The 18,465-nt window shown below is 39.8% G+C and overlaps 1 protein-coding gene across 1 annotated transcript in view; it reads left to right on the top strand.

Moving 5' to 3' along the window:
- The window catches only part of LOC132805755 (sodium channel protein type 8 subunit alpha-like), a 420,353-nt gene that overhangs the window by 24,170 nt on the left and 377,718 nt on the right, over positions 1-18,465 (top strand). The window contains exon 2 of the mRNA XM_060820986.1: positions 16,120-16,238. Coding sequence (XP_060676969.1) covers positions 16,120-16,238 — 119 coding nt within the window. The remainder of the gene's footprint in view (positions 1-16,119; positions 16,239-18,465) is intronic.

The following is an 18,465-nucleotide window of genomic DNA, read 5'->3' as shown; positions in this document are numbered from 1 at the left end:
TGCATAATGCAGAAAGGTTGTTTCCCCTTTTGGAAGAGTTGAGGATCAGAGGGCATAATCTCAGAGTAAGGGATCACTCGTTTCAGACAGAGATGAGGAGGAATTTATTTTCTCTGAGGGGAGTGAATTTATGACATTTGTTGAGGCTGCATCTATTAAATATATTCAAAGTCAAAATAGACAGATTTTTAATCAGTAAGGGAATCAAGGATTATAGGGAAAAGGCAGGAAAGTGGGGTTGGGGATTATCAGATCATCCATGATCTCATCAAATGAGTGAGCACACTTGATGGGCCGAACGGCCTGCTCTGCTCCAGTGCTGCTGTGCAATAAGGACAGTGACAATAGTATTCAATCCATGAATGATATCTCTTAATTTGATCATACATGAGTGAAAGTAGCAAAGGAGCATCTATAATGTCATACTCCGGCAAGATTCATGTCTTCAGACATTCGGGAGCTGAGACTTGTTGAGTTAGTCAGCTAGTAGACATGTAGATAAAAGCAAAATGCTGCTGATGTTGGAGATCTGACAGAAAAACAGTGCTGAAGGAATCAGCAGGTCAGGCAGCATCTCTGGAGAGAGAAACAGTTAATGTTTCAAGTCTGGTAAGATAGTGAACTGCGAAGAGGGTTACCTCAGATTACAACAGGATCTGGACCAGATGGGCCAATGGGCTGAGAAGTGGCAGATGGAGTTTAATTCAGATAATTGCTAGGTGCTGCATTTTGGTAAAGTAAATCTTAGCAGGATTTATACACTTAATGGTAAGGTCCTAGGGAGTGTTGCTGAACAAAGAGACCTTGGAGTGCAGGTTCATACCCCCCTGAAAGTGGAGTCGCGGGTAGATAGGTTAGTGAAGAAGGTGTTTGGTATGCTTTCCTTTATTGGTGAGAGTATTGAGTGCAGGAGTTGGGAGGTCATGTTGCAGCTGTACAGGACATTGGTCAGGTCACTGTTGGAATATTGCGTGCAATTCTGGTCTCCTTCCTATCGGAAAGATGTTGTGAAACTTGAAAGGGTTTAGAAAAGATTTACAAAGATGTTGCCAGGGTTGGAGAATCTGAGCTACAGGGAGAGGCTGAACAGGCTGGGGCTGTTTTCCCTGGAGTGTCAGAGACTGAGGGGTGACCTTATAGAGGTTTATAAAATTATGAGGGGCATGGATAGGGTAAATAGACAAAGTCTTTTCCCTGGGGTCAGGGAGTCCAGAACTAGAGGGCATATGTTTAGGGTGAGAGGGGAAAGATATAAAAGAGACCTGAGGGGCAACTTTTTCATGCAGAGGGTGGTACATGTATGGAATGAGCTGCCAGAGGATGTGGTGGAGGCTGGTACAATTGCAACATTTAAGAGGCATCTGGATGGGTATATGAATAGGAAGGGTTTGGAGGGATATGGGCCAGATGCTGGCAGGTGGGACTAGATTGGGTTGGGATATCTGGTCGGCATGGACGGGTTGGACCGAAGGGTCTGCTTCCATGCTGTACATCTCTATGACTCTATGATTCTATGAACTGTAGGAGGCTGGAGAATGATGTTTTTCTGTGTTGCTGACAAAAGGGAGGATGAGTGAATGAACGGATGGCAAGGGTGCTCAGAACAAAAGACAAAAGGAGTGTTACTGGTAGGAGAGAATCAGTATAAAAGTAGAAAAGGTGTTATTGGTATGCATTAATCGTAGAAAATAAGTCAGGTCTGCTGACAGCAAACCCATGTAAGCAAGGCTTTGCTGGTGGGCAAGGTGTTGTAAACAGTGTCCTCCATTTTGATTATGTTCTAAAGTTGTTGAACTCAGTGTCAAGTTCTGAGGGTTCCAAAGTGCCCAAGCGAGAAATGAGGTACAATTCCTTCAGCTTGTGTTGAGCTTTGCTGGAACACTGCAGCAGGGGTCGGATGGAAATGTTAATATTGGAGCAAAGTGGTTTATTGAAATGGCAATGGATATGCAGTGCTGCCAAATGACCTTCCATAAGTTTTGGGTGTAATCCTGTTCTATAAATAATTGATGCCTCTGCTTTTTTAATCCCCCTTCTCCCTTACTCCTTGGTCTAAGCACAATCAGCAATAGTTTTCATTTATGCAGTCACTTTGATTCCCTTACAGATTAAAAATCTGTCTATTTCAGCCTTAAATCTACTTAATGATCTAGCCTCAACAGGTCTCTGCAGTAAAGAATTCCACAGATTCACTCCCCTCTGAGAGAAGAAATTCCTCCTCATCCCTGTCTTAAAAGAGTGATCACTGAAGAGCATCTGAAATGATGCCCCTCAGGTCTTCGACTCTCCTACAAGGAGAAACAACCTGTCCAAATCTACCCTGTTGAGTCCCCCAAGAATCTTGTATGTTTCAATAAGGTTGTCGCTCATTCATCTAAACCCCAGTCTACTCAACCTCTTGTCATAAGAGAGTCCCTCCATATCTGGTATCAGCCAAGTGAACCTTCTCTGGACTGTCTCCAATGTTGATAAATCTTTCCTTAGATAAGGGGCCCAACACTGTTCAAAATACAAAGATTGACTGTCTGAGAATAGAGAGTTGCGCTATCCTGCTAATGCAATTTTTTTAAATTGCCCACTAGTTAAGCTGCCTTCAGTGGTAATGTTTGAATTTTTCCCTTCCTTGCAGAGAAATTACCTGACTTTTTAAAATTTATGGGATGCGGACATCACTGACTGGCCAGCATTTATTGACTGTCCCTAATTTCCCTTGAGAAGGTGGTGGTGAGCTGCCTTCTTGAGCTACTGCAGTCCAAATGAGGTTTGCAGTATTGCTGGAATCCAGAATTTTATCAATGTGTAACTCTGGGGCTCTTGTGGTGCAATGGTTGTGTCCCTACTTCTGAGTCAGGAGGCCCAGGTTCAAGTATGTTTTAATATCTCTGAACTGGGTGATTAGAAAATGTCTAACTCTGTTTAATACACTATGATCATGAATCATAGAATGTTAACATTACAGAAACAGCAAGCAGTTAGTGAGGCAAGGGCAGTCAGTTCTGCTATAACACAGTAGTTCCATACTCATGCTATCCTGTGTTGTAAGAAAATCATGTAGTAGCAGCACCATTTAAACTAATGGGGCCAGAAGCACGTTATAACCAATACACACTTTAAAAGTTTATGCTTTAGAAACAGTGTCCCCAATTTGTCAATCATGTTATAGCGAATTTGCATTAACGAAGCGCACGTTATAGCAGAACAATATGTAGTATGTTAGCTTTTGTTACAAAGGGTTTGGAACACTAGAATAAAGAAGTCTCACATTGCAACCAGATGAGGAAGGGTGAATCGAACCCTCTTTTCAACCCCCTACCAGTCAGTTGTACAATATCTTTTACTTATTTTTGAGTGTAGCTATTTATACATCAAGTAAAGATGTAGGTAACTCAATCAAAATCATAAGCCAATTATAAACTTTGTTTGAGTGAAAGAGAAATTTTATTTTATACTAACCCTGAGGAGAGGGAGGAAATGGTGCAAACACACAGTCAGACATGGATAAGATGTATAAAAGGGAGATGAAGGATTAAGCCAATGCAGTTTTAAGGTCCTTTGAGTTCTTGAGGTGTTAGATTTTAACCTGAGACCACTGTTATTTAATTGTTGACTCGTATCCTTAACAATGGTGAAGATTGTAGATATCTTGTAGCTAAGGACAGACAGAGGCTTCCAGTTCTTGCTTACAAATCTATTTTCCCTCTCTCTTCTGCTGGAGCTGCTTCAAATTTAGTTCAGTATGTAATCTTGAGTCTGGTTCCATTGTCTTTCAAAATTGGATAACTTGTCGGTGAGCTATTCATCTGCAAAGATGTGAAGTTATCATGTAAGTGTGAGTTAAAACAGAAGATGTAAATTTCTTGATGCTGATTCAGAACCTTGGTTTTGATATCTATAGATAAAATGTTAGCTTTACTATAGAAAGCTTCATTGATTATAGATGGGTCTCCTGGACTTGCCCCAGTCTGTAGTCAGGTGATTCTGAACAGTTGTTTCAGGTTAGTATTTGTCCTTTGTTTACAATCATTTTAGTCTGTGAAAGATCTCTGGTATAACAATCAGCTGATAGAAATTAACATTTGCGCATCCATATTTACCACTATTATACCATGTACCAGAATTAAACAGGGCATTTGTGAGGCCACATTTGAACCACTCTCTGTAGCTTTGCCCTTCTTTCCTAAGGAAGGATACAGTTGCCCTTGAAGGAGTGCAACATGGATTCAATAGACTGGCTCTTGGCATGAGGAATTGTCCTTTGTGGAGAGATTGAGTCAGTTATGCCAATATCCCCTGGAGTTTAGAAGAAGGGAGGTGAGCTCACTGAAACAAATAGAGCTGACTTTTCTTAACTCTGCATGTCCAGCCCAGGATAAAGTGACCTGGAACTTTTATTTCAGAGTGATGGACTTCCCTGGGAGTCAGGCCAGGGAACCCCAGACCAAGTGCGGATGGTGGGGAGGTCTGCTTCTTTTCACTAGCACAGTTAGAAATTAGAAAGAAAGTAATCAAATGAAAATCATACCTCCAGTCACCTTGCCCGTCTCATAAGAACCTGAGAATTAAGAACAGGAGTAGGCCGTTCAGCCTACTCTGCCATTTGATACAATCATGGCTAATCTCATCTCAGCTTCAACTCCATTTTCATGCTCGTTCTCCATAACTTTTCAACCCATTACTAATAAAAATCTGTCAATCTCCTCCTTAAATTTGCTCAGTGTCTTGGTATCCACCACACTCTAGTGGGAGTGAATTCCACAGATTCACAACTCATTGAGAGAAGTAATTTGTCCTCATCTCTGTTTAAAATCTCCCCCCTTTATTCTAAAACAATGACCTCACGTTCCAGATTCCCCCACATGAGGAAACATTTTTCTACATCTACTTTGTCAATCCCATTTTTGCATCTTATATACCTCAATTAGATCTCCTCTCATCCTTCTAAACTCTAGAGAATAGAGGTATAAGCTACTCAATCTCTCTTTATAAGGCAAACCAATCATCTCTGGAATTAATCTATTGAACCTTCTCTGAACTGCCCTAATACAATTATATCCCTTGTCAATTAAGCTCTCACTGCCTTGCCCCACTCCCTATGCCACTCCCACTTACCCAACTCTCATGGCACTTTGTAGTCCCCACATTGACTCATGCCAACCCATGCCTCTTACCTACCACCTTTTGACTTTGAACCTACCATGCTAATTCACTCAATATGTACTATGGGCAGATGTTAGGATTGAGCTGAGGTAGAATAATGTGTGTGTATTGCAGATTATTTGTTTTTTAGAAGTACTCTCATTTACAAAAGCAAACACTTCATCTAACTTCCTTCAACTATATAATCCCTTATAATGACAAATATGTCATTAAAGTGCACAACCCCTTCTAACAGCAATAGTTAGGATTCATTGTCCCATTCAAGGAAACACTCACCACTTGGAGCAGTCAATAAAAAATGTGAAAAGGCAGGCACCCTACTATGATAATGGAAGGTTATGGAATCATGTCATGTAGCACTAATTCAATAATGAAAGTCCTTAGGCTGATGTCAGCAGACAGAGTGAAATGGTAGACAGTGATTTTAAAAAAAAACTCCATTCAGTTCTTTCATAGATTTAAATGGCAGGAATTTTAAATGCTTTGACATTTTTGTTAGTTCCTCTTTATAGCCTCTCTCAACAGTTCTAAGTAGCATATGTACTTTTTACAATCATGCCAACTTTTAACAATCCCAAGGGCACCTTATCTCTCCAAATGGGGACATGACCTCTCTGAAAAATGACAGTGTTTCAGACACCCAGGTTCCCAAAACCATATGCATGGAAGCAACTACTTCAGGAAATGAGCGTTGCACAAATCCTGGCTTACCTCTTCTTTCTTACTCTTGCAAAAATGGGAGATGCTGAGATTAGAAGTGTGAATTTTGATTTTTGGCCATTTGCATTCTTTTCACACTTCGTGAAAATCCAGGCCATAAAATTCTTGAGGGTAAAATTCTTTTACCTGGCTTGAGAATCTGGAACATGGAGTCATAGTTGAAAACATGGGGTTGGCTGTTTAGGACTGAGACTAGGAAGTACTTCTTCACTCAAAGGGTTGTGAGTCTTTAGACTTTTCTACCCCGGACGCTCAGCCATTGCATATATTCAAGACTAAGGTTGATCAATTTTAATGGGTAGTAATGGATATGGGGAAAGGGTGGGTAGGAGGAGTTGAGGTACAAGACCAGAAATGACCTTGCCAAATAGAACAGAATTGAAAGGCCAAATTATCAACTCCTCCTATTGCTTACATTATGATTGTGTTGCATCAGTATACTACACTTCCAAGGTATTTGCCTTTTTCGATAAATATTGAAATAATGAGCAACAAGTGAGCAGTAGGTGCTGACTAATAATGTGTACATCAGCTTTAGATCTTGCTGTTCAAAGGCAGAATTGCACATCTTCCACTTGATGAATGATGTTCCCTTACTACTATAATAAATTGCGTGGATGCATTTTCCATCTCTCCCTATCATTAAATTGGAGAAGATTGCTCTCACCTCCATTACCTGCATAGTCAGATAATAAACCATCAACTAGAATCTCAGAATCATTACGGTACAGAAGGAAACCATTTGGCCCAAATATGTTTGTTTATTCTCAGGATACCATTGAGTACGACTATTTTTATAGTAGCACCATTCAAATATAACTCTGAAAAGAGCAGGTGTTACCTTAAAAGAATTCCTTAAAGGAATTGGTAGGCCTTAATATCCGGGCAGCATTCTCTTCCCATTCTCTGAGGGTTGACTAATTCACAAATGCTCTTTAGGACAATCTGCCATCCTTATCTAGACTAGCCTACTTGTGACTCCATGTCCATAGTAATGTGGTTGACTCTTAACAACCCTCTAAAATGGCCTCGTAAACTACTCATTTCAAGGATTGTTAGGAATGGGCACGAAGTGTTAATGCCCATACCCTAATCTTTCTACTGTTTGATTGGCAGTGTAGAATGGATTGTAATGTGTTCCTTGTGTAAGTGTTTGCCAAATAATACTGATGAGAAGCCACTTTTTGGGGGAAAATATGACATTTTGTGACACTCTGTCGCTGTTTATTTGATTTTCAACGTGAAAGAATGGTTGAATGTTGCTGTTGGTGGATTGTTCAAAGATGCTGTCATGCGAGGATGACACATTGGGCAGCTAGTAAGGTCTTGGAGTTGAGTTTCTCTTTAGATGAATGTGGCACTTGCTCTGGTGCAGTGCATGTGGAAGACTTTTTCATGATTTCCCTGGTGAGCAATATGGGGATGTAATGTTTTTGGTGGACAAGATGGTCTGTGGCATGAGTTTAGTGCACTGCTGACATCTCATGGCGCAGTGACCAATAGCAGCAATTTACTTGGCATATTGGAAAGCTAGTCACTTTAGAAACCGGGGGAAAGGGGAACATTTGTTTGTGTAATGGTGCTACATAGAGGTGAATAAGTTATTGGAGTGGATTCTGAGGGATAGGATCTACATGTATTTGGAAAAGCAAAGACTCATTAGGGACAACCAATGTGGCTTTGTGCGTGGGAAATCATGTTTCACTAATTTGAGTTTTTTGAAGAAGAAGATTGATGAAGGGAGAGTGTTTAGCAAGGCTCCCCATGATAGACTGGTTAGCAAGGTTCGATCACATGAAATGCAGGAAGATTTTTGTATCTTGAAATTGACTTGAAGGTAGGAGATAGAGGATGGTGGAAGGTTGCTTCTCAGACTGGAGGCCTGTGACCAGTGATGTGCCACAAGGATCAGTGCTGGGTCCACTGCTTTTTATCATTGATGGAAATGATTTGGATGTAAGTATAGGAGGAACGGTTAGTAGGTTTGCAGATGATACCAAAATTGGAGGTGTAGTGGACAGTGAAGAAGGTTATGTCAGAGTACAATGAGATCTTGATCGCATGGGCCTATTGGCTGAGGAGTGGAAGATTGAGTTTAATTTATATAAATGTGACATGTTGCATTTTGGAAAGGCAAATCCAGGCAGGGCTTATACATGTAATGGTCGAGTTCTTGGGAGTGTTGCCTCACAAACAGACCTTGAGTGCAGGTTCATAGTTCCTTGAAGACGGAGTCACAGGTAGACGGGATAACGAAGAAGGCATTGGTACACTTGCATTTATTGGTCAGTGCATTGAGTACAGGGGTTGAAATGTCATGTTGTGGCTTTACAGGACATTGGTTAGGCCACTGTTGGAATATTGTATTCAATTCTGGTCTGCTTGCTACAGGAAGGATATTGTTAAACTTAAAAGAGTACAAAAAGGATTTACAAGGATGTTGCTAGGGTTTGAGGGGAGTGCAAAACTAGAGGGCATAGGTTTAAGGTGAGAGGGGAAAAATTTAAAAGGGACCTAATGGGCAACTTTTTCACACAGAAGGTGCTGTGTGTATGGAACATGCTGCTAGAGGAAGTGCAATTACAACATATAAAAGGCATATGGATGGGTATCTGAATAGCAAGAGTTTGGAGGGATATGGGCCAATTACTGGCAAATGGGACTAGGTTAATTTGGGATATCTGTATGGCATGAACGAGTTGAACCAAAGGGTCTGTTTCTGTGCTGTACATCTCTATGACTGTATATAGACTCCATTGATTCCCTTGGAGAAATAGTGTCACAGGGTGTTACCTGCTTGTCCCATGTGGGTTTCTAACCATTTATTGCTATTTTTGTCTCTCATGTAACCTCTGCTCTGACCTACCATTGTCACCCCCCCACCTGCATCTACCTATCACCTTCCAAGCTACCTCCACCCAGCCCCACCTCCCCTCCTATTTATCTCTCAGCCCCCTTCCCCTTTAAAATGCAATATTTGTCTTTGAGTAAACTGTGAATTAATTGAGACTGAGTGGCATTGGGTTGGCGGGGGTGGGGGGGAGTGTGTATAACTATTAATAATATACAGGTATAAAACAAGATTCAAATTTGAAAACTACTAGGAAGCTTTGTAAAACCTCGCCCATATCCGATTGTATATTGGGTCTCAATTGCCTTTCACTCCTGGTCATGCCAACTGACATTGGCTTCCAATCTTCTAACACCTCAAATTTAAAATGTTGATTCTTATGTTTAAATCCCTTCCGTTTGCTGTATCATTGACAACTTTTCCTTTAGCTGCCTGGCCTCTTGCTCGACAATGTTGCTTGCCTTGAACCCTGTCTGTTAAACATCCTGTAATCACCTCCTTAAAGCTCATGACTTTGATCACATGTTTATTTGATCCTCCTAATGTCCTTGAAATCTATGCAATGGATTGAGAATTTTTTTCCTACGTTAAAAGATTAATAGTGAAATAAACTTCCTTTTTGGATTTACAAATATTAATTTGAGACTGAGATGAGGAGAAATTCCTTCTGTCAGAGGGCAGTGAGTCTTTGGAACTCCTTGTCACAGAGAGCTGTGGGGTCAGAGTCCTTGTGTGTACTTAAGGCTGGGATCAACAGATTCTTGATCAGTAGGGGAATCAAGGGTTGCAGGAAAAATGTAGGAAAGTGGATGAGAGAAATGTCAGATCAGCCATGACCCGTATTGAATGGTGGAGCAGGCTCAAAGAGCTGAATGCCTTACTCCTGTTCCTGTTTCTTATGGTCTTGTTATAAAGAGTAAACAGGTTTGTTGTCTCTCCTTGATAATAACCACATAGTTGCATTTTGTTTGCTTATGTGTGACAATGAATTCCAAGACTTTGCTGAACATGCAATTCCCATATTTGGATTATTGGATATCATGGTGGTGCTGTTATGTTCTCCAAATGTCACTTTTTCCAGTTTTGCGTCTTGGAAATTAAAAATATAAGAGGCCTTCTTTTCCTAGCATTGCATTTCTTTTCATGTTGGGTTTTGGGCTCAGGAAAGTAAGGCCTGTGCTTTGTTTCTCACCATTAGAAGGTAGAAGACTGCCCTCTGGGACCTAAACCCTGCCAATCCGTTAGGTTAAACTTCATTGCTGAGAATATAGCAATGCTTTCACAATGGCGAAATCTTATAGCAGACCAACACCTTTAATGCTAGCCATTCAATTATTGGATGTAAGACTTTTGGGTTTGAGAGCTACAGGTATCTAAAATTATTTGGAATTCATTTTAAGATTGCTAATTAAGAAGCAACAATTTCAATTTGGTGCATTAGGAAAAGCATATGACCTGTGACAGTGATGGGTATTTCACTGATACCAGGGGATGTGTGTGCTGATCTTAGTAGCTTATGAAGGCAGCATCCAGCTTTCCAGCTGAAGTGTTTGGGAATTCCTCACTCAGTCATCTTCCATCTTCCACTTGAAAAAAGCAGTTGCCTGATGAGGACTGTTTCTCCCACCCCCTCAACTGGCCATCTCCCAGTTTGAGGTCAGTTCAGTTTTAGTTTATTGTCATACTGAGGATTTGCTAGTCCTTAATAGACATTCATAGATTAAAGAGTACGCAAGGTGCCATCCACCAACATAGACACATGAACTAAGAGTTTCTGATGTTTCATAGAACGTAGAACATAGAACAATACAGCGCAGAACAGGCCCTTTGGCCCTCGGTGTTGCACCAACTTGTGAACTATTTCAGCTCGTCCCCCTACACTATCCCACAATCATCCATGTGCTGATCCAAAGATTGTTTAAATCTTTCCTGGGATTGTTTATATGTATTTCCAAGGAGAAGAAGAACATTGTTTCTCTGAGGTGCTGTTTTTCAATGCCTATTGATCCCTTTTCAATACTTCCATACTTAGCTAAAATATGCTATTTATGAAAGGAGATAATTGGGAAGGAACTGAAAAGTAGATGTCTTTCTTGCCAAGTTTTATTCTTTTGGGGAGAGGGGGGAAGTGGTATGATGATGTGATGTCATGGGCTTCTCTGTACTTGCAATACCTTGCTCTCTGGGCTGTTTATGTGTGAGTAAGGTACGCAAGATTTTTAAAATGTCCTCAAGTGGCACACACATTAACACATGCTCAGAACAAAGATCATTGAGTAGCTATTAGGATTAAGAATATTACCGATATTTTTGTTTTTTTTTTGCTTTCTTCCTCCCTGTCTTTGGGTAGATGTTGCTATTTGTAATGTTGGTAGTGTTGTGCCTAAGAGCAGATAATTCACTACAAGCCAAAAAATCCAACCTAAGACTGTAAGAGACCTCCTCTATTAAGTTGGTAGGATATCATTCAATCATGAGAAGATGCAGCCCTGTAACCTTCTCAGATCTGACTTGCACACTCTGTGATCGGTACTCTCACCAGATGCTTTGTGAATCTTGCCTTTTTTGCTGTTGTTCTAGAAAATGTAACACAGAAGGCTTGAGCTTTGATTCATTGGGCTAAATATAAATTTAGTTGAGTTCCACCATAATTGAACATCTAGGCTCGTCTGGTTGAATGAGCCCTACAGAGGGTACAGTTTATGTGTGATTTAGCAGTTTTTCTTGTGATTTAAGCAATATGAAGCAAAGTAGACATTTTAAGTAAAGAGAAATTAACCTTTTTTTTGTATTGAACAATGTCAATCATCTTCAAATCTTTGATCCTGAATAAGGTAGGTGAGGTTGAGAAAAGTCAATCTGACATTTCTGTAGCTCTGTAATATGATGGGATACAGGTGTTTCTGTCAGCCTCAAAGGAAAATGTAATAAACATATCTGATTCCAAAGTTCTCACTGTACAAGCTGAATCCGACATATTAAATGGTGAAATCACACTCATTAAATAAGTGAGAATGACCATTACTTCACGCATGATTCATTTTGTCTGTTTGCCAGCCTCTGTCACATTTTATCTCTCTCTCGTCACCTATATCAGAGGTGCAGTCATGTGCTGGGCACAGTCATAGGTGTTGCCAACCCACCAGTAGCTGGTATACGTTGCCAATGTTGAGAGATGGTAGGCGTTTTAGGTGGGCAAAGGGGATCATCACAGCCAAGCCAACATTCATGTACATGTACTTTTCCAGCTGCAATCAATGCTCAGCGTTCAGGGAGAGGATCGCTATCTAGTGGCGCTAAGGCTAGTTATTACAGTTCTCCTGCCAGAAACTAATTCAAGCAAGGCCAGGAAATCAAACCTGGAATCTTTTTGGTTTGTATGGCTCATGGTAACAATGAACAGTGTAATTACCAAGTGAATCATTGGGAGAAGGATTTAACAAATTCAAATCTAATCCTACCTTCCCAATTGAAAACACCGCACACTGACCTTTTTGCCTTTGCAGTCAGGTTAAAGTGACCTTGGAAAATATTAAGTCGCTCAGTTTGATTCATTTGGTAGCACTATACCTCTGACAGAAGGATTGTGGATTCAGGACCCTCTTCAGGCCTTGAGCACATAATCAAAGGTGAAATGTTGGTGCTGGGCTTTCAGACAAGCCAACTGTTGGAAGAAGTGCTGAACCATGATCCCACTTTGCCTGTGCTATAGGTGGCACCATTTGAAAACAGTGGGCAGTCTGTCAGTAAACATTCTCTGATGCTACCAAAAGCAAATTTATTGGTCGTTGTACTTTTAATGATATCGCTCTGCGCAAAATAGCTGCTGCATTCGCCTATATGACACGTTTCCAAGTTACTGAGATGCGATACAAATTTAAGTCATTTTCTTGCTCTGAAATTTGATATCTTTTGATGCTCTGCAATCATTGTATGTAAGGAATCCTGGCCAAAAGATTTTTCAAACTCCCCCCTTTTGGAAAATTTATTGCATTAAATACAAATTAAATTCTCTGATGCATTCATAGTGCGGCGCTATGTTGTGCATGTTCATGCAAAAGCCAACCTTGCCTTCTCCTTTCTGTCCCAAAAATCTGAGTTTATACTAATGCAGTAACATAAGTGAAACTTCATTTACAGCAATCTGTTTTTATTTGAAGAAGTCAACTTGAATGGTCTTTAAGGTAGCAATAAGGTTGTGGGAAGATAAAACAAAGGAGAAAACCGAGCCTGAATTTATTTGAAAAGTAGTTGTTCAGTTATATTTAGCTTGAGTTTTGAAAGGTTTTAAATAGTAGGAGGAAGCAAAGACTGGGGGCAGAGTGGAGTTCTACAATGTTGAGAGGCTGCTGAGGAATAAGTACAAGTAGAGCAGATCATTTGAATGTGGATTTAAGGAATGGGGATGACAGTGCAAGGTAGTGATGCATTTGTATTTCAGAAAATAGTTTTATAATCAGAATAGTGGCTTTTAGAGGGACATTATTAAAGAAATAAAAGGACGCTATATGAGAGAAAAGGACTGTCTATCAAGTAACACGCCTTTTCAATGTCAAAAGGATGTTGTTAATTTATGCTTTAAATACAGTATGGGGTACAGTTTCTAAAATTCAATCTTCCCTTTTCTCTAGCCTTTGTGGAGCTAACTGTCAGTCACCTGTGCTAACTCTTCAAGCAGTGTTGCTCCCCAGGGGTAACATTTTTATTATAGTAGCCAGTGTTTCAGACATTGCAAAGGGTAATTTGCCATGTTGTACATTGCTTATAATTGATCAGTAATATGTAAACGTTCAGCTTGACGCTCTCCTAATACTGTATGTGGAAATTGTTGATGCATTCAGACTGCTGTGCAAAATGGCTGCAAATGGCACTTGGGATTGATGTTTATAAAGCCAGTATATTTTTTTCCCTTCCCAACATATGGGATGTTGACCAATATCTAATGCAACCGCTACTCTGTCGGCACTTTGTATTTGTCACTGGCAGAATACTTCAACCATAAGCAATATGGTGCCACGTCAACACTAAAATGTTAGAAGGGCAGAGGGCTTTTGGCTTGAGATTAAGGTTAGCTTTATCACTAATGAAACTTCAGTGAAAACCTTCATAACTAGGGCACCAAGAGATTTGGTGTCTATATGTTTCTTTATGAGGTGCACCACTCACAAGTTGAACTATTTGGCTGAAAGTAAATGGGTGACATTCCTGTAATCATGTTAGAAATTATTCTTAATAGTAGCACACAGTTGATTGGTTAATGATGGTGATTGCAAGCAGTGTTGCTTTTTGAACTTTGTACTGTAGATTAGCCACCTTTTGCTCAATTTGAAGCTGGTGAGAGGTGACTTTTCTTTGTTTAAAATTAATGCGCATAAGTGAATCAGCTGTGATAGTATGCAAATGTGGAATGACCTGCTGCCTGTGCGCCAATGCAAAAATGAATCGCAATTGCATTTGTCGCCAATTTTCAGAGTGCGGCATTGGGAAACTGGCTTGGGACTGTTGAGTTTGATATTTCACAAAATTATTGAATGACTAGCTCCCCTTAAAAATGGGCTGTCTAGTTCAAAGCCTGACAAATGGTCATGCAGATGTACAGTGGTGGATTTCAAGGTAACCAAAGCAATGCATATAAAGACGTAAGTAATTATATTGAACCACTTCATTTGCCCATGGTATTATTTTGATGAAATACTGTACCAAATTGATAAAGGTTGCTGAAAAAGCTACATCACAATATAGCTTCAGTTTGAATAAATTCAAAATCTTTCTGCTGGCTTTTGTAAATAATTTTATGACTTTGGAATTATCCTTTATAACATAAAAATGTGCACAAGATAATGAGTTGTTTCAAATTGCAAACATTGATTGATTCAATCAGCTATATTTTTCAAATAGCCAGGAATTGATGGCTGCATGTTTTCAGTCATGTTAATGCTTGAGCATCTTACCACCCTTCTGATGGAATTAATTATTGAACCATGTTCTATGTGGTGGGAAACCCAATTTCTCCTAGGTGTATATCCACAGCATGAGAGCACCCATGATTTTGCTGTAATTGACACAATGCAGCTGCTGATGCTAGTTTGTCCTGTTCTGGGAAACTCCGATGCAAGCTGCTGCTGTAACGGGTACTTTTCTTGAGTTTTCTGCAAGATAACGATAGCATTGGTCTGTGTTTGGATGTGCATACCTACTCACTAAATGACTGATTCTGGCACTGAATGCCTCAATTGAGGTGTTCCATTCCCACCTCAAACATGATTTGCAGTGTTGAGCATAAAAGCATGAACGCTGCCACTCAAACAAAAATTGAAGTTTCTGTACCAAAAAAGCTGTGGGGCATTGCCTGTCACTTCCTAGTGGAAATTAGTCCTGCTAAATCCCATAAAGATCACTTGAAGTAAACTGAGACTAATTGGTCCCTGTTAATGTGGAAATGTTCATTTACGCCCTTGATAAGGTTTCACAAGAATGTAATTTACAAGAATTCAGCAGACCTTTATCAACCTTTGATATCACAGTTGTGTGTGAAGCCTTTACACAGGAGGTGCTCAACAATGGGAACAGATTGGCAGGGAGGATTGTTCAAGCTAAGATATCAGATTTGTTTTAATTTTGAAAAACTCACCTGAGATAATGTAATAGGGAGACATTAGGATTAGAATTCTGAAAGGATACTATCAAAAGGCAAGAATGATCTTTTGCATCCATAGCTATTTTCAAACTTCCATGGGTTACAATTCTGCTAATGTTACAGTTTTCATCTTTTGGATATTGTCTTGTAATCTTGCTTATACATAAAGTTGCTGACCATGAAACGTCTCACAGTTAAGATGATGATGATGAAATGAGCTTTAAATCTAAATTAAACATAGAGTTGCAGTATGAAAGGGGTTTTTTCCATTTGAATTGATTCTGTATGTCAAGGGCACCTGCACAACCTGTTTGCATTGCTGGCACTTCTGAATTGTTTGTGTCCCTCTGTTTGTACAATAAGTTCTTTACTTAGCATTTCAACAACGAGAGTCTGCAATTCACCTAACCTTTTCTCTGCATTGAACTAATGTCCATCTTTGTTCATGTCCAAGATCCCAGCTACTGTGCATTAAGCCTTGTGTATTTAGAAATAACTTGTTTCCGATTCTCATTGCAAGTTTGACATTGTCCCTTGTCATATTCAGCAAAATGCTTCCTACTTCTCTTTGAAAATGTTTGTTGATGCAGCGCGTTGGAATTATCACAGAACTAGTCATTAGAAATGTTTTCTTCAGCTTTCTGTAAGCTGTCCATTGAAGTAACGTTTACTGACTTATCTACTGCATGAAAATGTGTTGAACATTATATGTTTTCAATCTGTGTAACAATTTTTCCTCTTTTTCTCCTCACAGACCTTTATAGTACTAAACAGAGGAAAAGCTATCTTCCGATTTAGTGCCACACCTGCCATGTACATTTTAGGCCCTTTGAATCCACTGAGGAGATACGCTATTAAAATTTTGATACATTCATATCCTTTTTAGTGTATTATATGGTGCTTTTCTTTTATGTTAGTGGATGATACTCTGGCAGTCTTGAACATACAATGTTGTGCTTTCCATCATCATACCTTTATATCAGCAAATTAAATGCAAAGTGCATGCAATTTGTTGCCAAACCAAATTTGTGATAACTATGCAGTAAATATTGGTCCATCTAATCTATTCTATTCAAGTAAGGTGACTTGCAGAACCCAAGCCAGCCCCTGCCACCGCACCCCCACCCCTGCCCAACGTCTGCTCTGTAGTACAAATCAAACAATTTTCCACGACATAGTGCAACGATGTTTTAGCATGTAATGTGTTTTAGCAGTATCTGAAATATTACTACAGTGAGCAAGTTCAGCAAATCTAATTGTATCTCATGCAAGTTGACAGAAAGTAGAGAGAACTTCACCGGCACAGGAATTGATGGCTGCATGTTTTCAGTCATGTTAATGCTTGAGCATCTTACCACCCTTCAGATGGAATTAATTATTGAACCATGTTCTATGTGGTGGGAAACCCAATTTCTCCTAGGTGTATACCCACAGGTTTTATATTTCACGAGAGGTTGACATAGCTTGAGTGATTTAACTAAGAGTGGCCTATGAACAAGATCACTTGGTTTTTTGTCATGTATTCTTTTTATACTGCATGATCGAAGTTAAATTAATGGAGGTGAATGAAATATTTAATGGTGTGTGGTATTGCTTTATGGTTTAGATCCAGTGAAGCTCAGGGCAGAGTGAGAGCTAATCAGTGTGTCACATGGTTTGGATTTAGAATGGTTATAATTTGAACATTCTCTTGAAAACAAATACTTAGAAGAAAAACAGGTTCAGGAATTGAGACAGAGCATTGGAATATAGTTACTCTGGGCATTCTGTGAAGTGGTGTTGTAAATATATTCAAAGAGAGCTTTATGGCTCCCCATTATGGCACCTGCATTAAATATGAAATATGTTATGTATGATCCAAGGAGTAATGAACAATATTCTTAACATTTCTTCATAACATAGACAATGATGACTGTGCCCGTCTGGAATGCTGAAACATTCCCAGATCAAATACTGTAAGCAATTGTATGCAGTATCTTGCACATCTTCCTCATCTTTCTTTTTCATTCAAGCTTTCCATATTTTATTCCAGTTGTTACTCTTTGCTTTGCTCTTGTGCCTTCAAATTGAACTGTTCAAATATTTGAATATCCAACCAGGACCAAACCACCTCCAATATAAATATTCAAATGAGGCTCAGTTTGATACCAGGTTCTGCAGGCTCAAAATGCCTTGTGTGGACATCACTGCTCTACTCAATAAGTTCTGCAATGTGGCAATCCTAATCACTCTTTTCATCCCCTATTGAAACAAACTCAGTTCTGTTGGCTGTTTTGTAAAATGTTTCACTCTCCTGTCTATCACTTCATGACAAGTGCAGGGACAAAAACATTCCCTTTCAATTTGACAACAGCAGAGTGAGTGGGCAGGTGACATTGCAACTTGCTTATCACATGCTGTGCAGCACACCCACTTTCTTCAATTTAGGGACGGATGCACATATAAGCCTAATGTGTGATCAAATCGATTTTAAAAAAAACCCTGCCCTTCCAAAAGTAACAACTATGCCATAAGTTGGAGAGAAATCACATGGGGATATTTTGTTCAATCAGAGAAAGCTGAGGAGAGAGTTAATTGAGGTTTGGGTAGAGTGGAGAGGAACAACCCATTTTTCTAAGCAAAGAGGTCAATAATCAGAGGCAAAGATTTAAAGTAACTGGAGAAGGGGGAGTTGAGGTGAATTCTTTTCACCTGGACGGTGGTAGGGATCATTCACTGAAAGGGTGATAGAAGCAGGAACCCTCATTAAATTTAAAAAGTGTTGAGAGCATCTTCTGCATTCTCGTATAACAGTCGAAAAGTGTGGCGCTGGAAAAGCACAGCAGGTTAGGCAGCATTCGAAGAGCTGGAGAGTCGACATTTTGGGCATAAGCCCTTCCTCAGGAATGTGCCTGAAGCATTGACTCTCTTCTGCTTCTGGGATGCTGCCTGACCTGCTGCGCTTTTCCAGCGCCACACTTTTCAACTCTGACCTCCAGCATCTGCAGCCCTCACTTTCTCCCATTCTCATATCACATTTTGCTTAAAGTTAAGCTAATGGAGGAAGTACAGATGGTAACCTGTGCCCTTAAATGCAAATCCAAATGCATTTATTAGAAAC

The sequence above is a fragment of the Hemiscyllium ocellatum genome, chromosome X (assembly GCF_020745735.1).
Source record: "Hemiscyllium ocellatum isolate sHemOce1 chromosome X, sHemOce1.pat.X.cur, whole genome shotgun sequence".
NCBI lineage: Eukaryota > Metazoa > Chordata > Chondrichthyes > Orectolobiformes > Hemiscylliidae > Hemiscyllium > Hemiscyllium ocellatum.
Note: the sequence above shows the minus strand (reverse complement) of the source record. Positions and strands in the feature narration are given on the sequence as shown.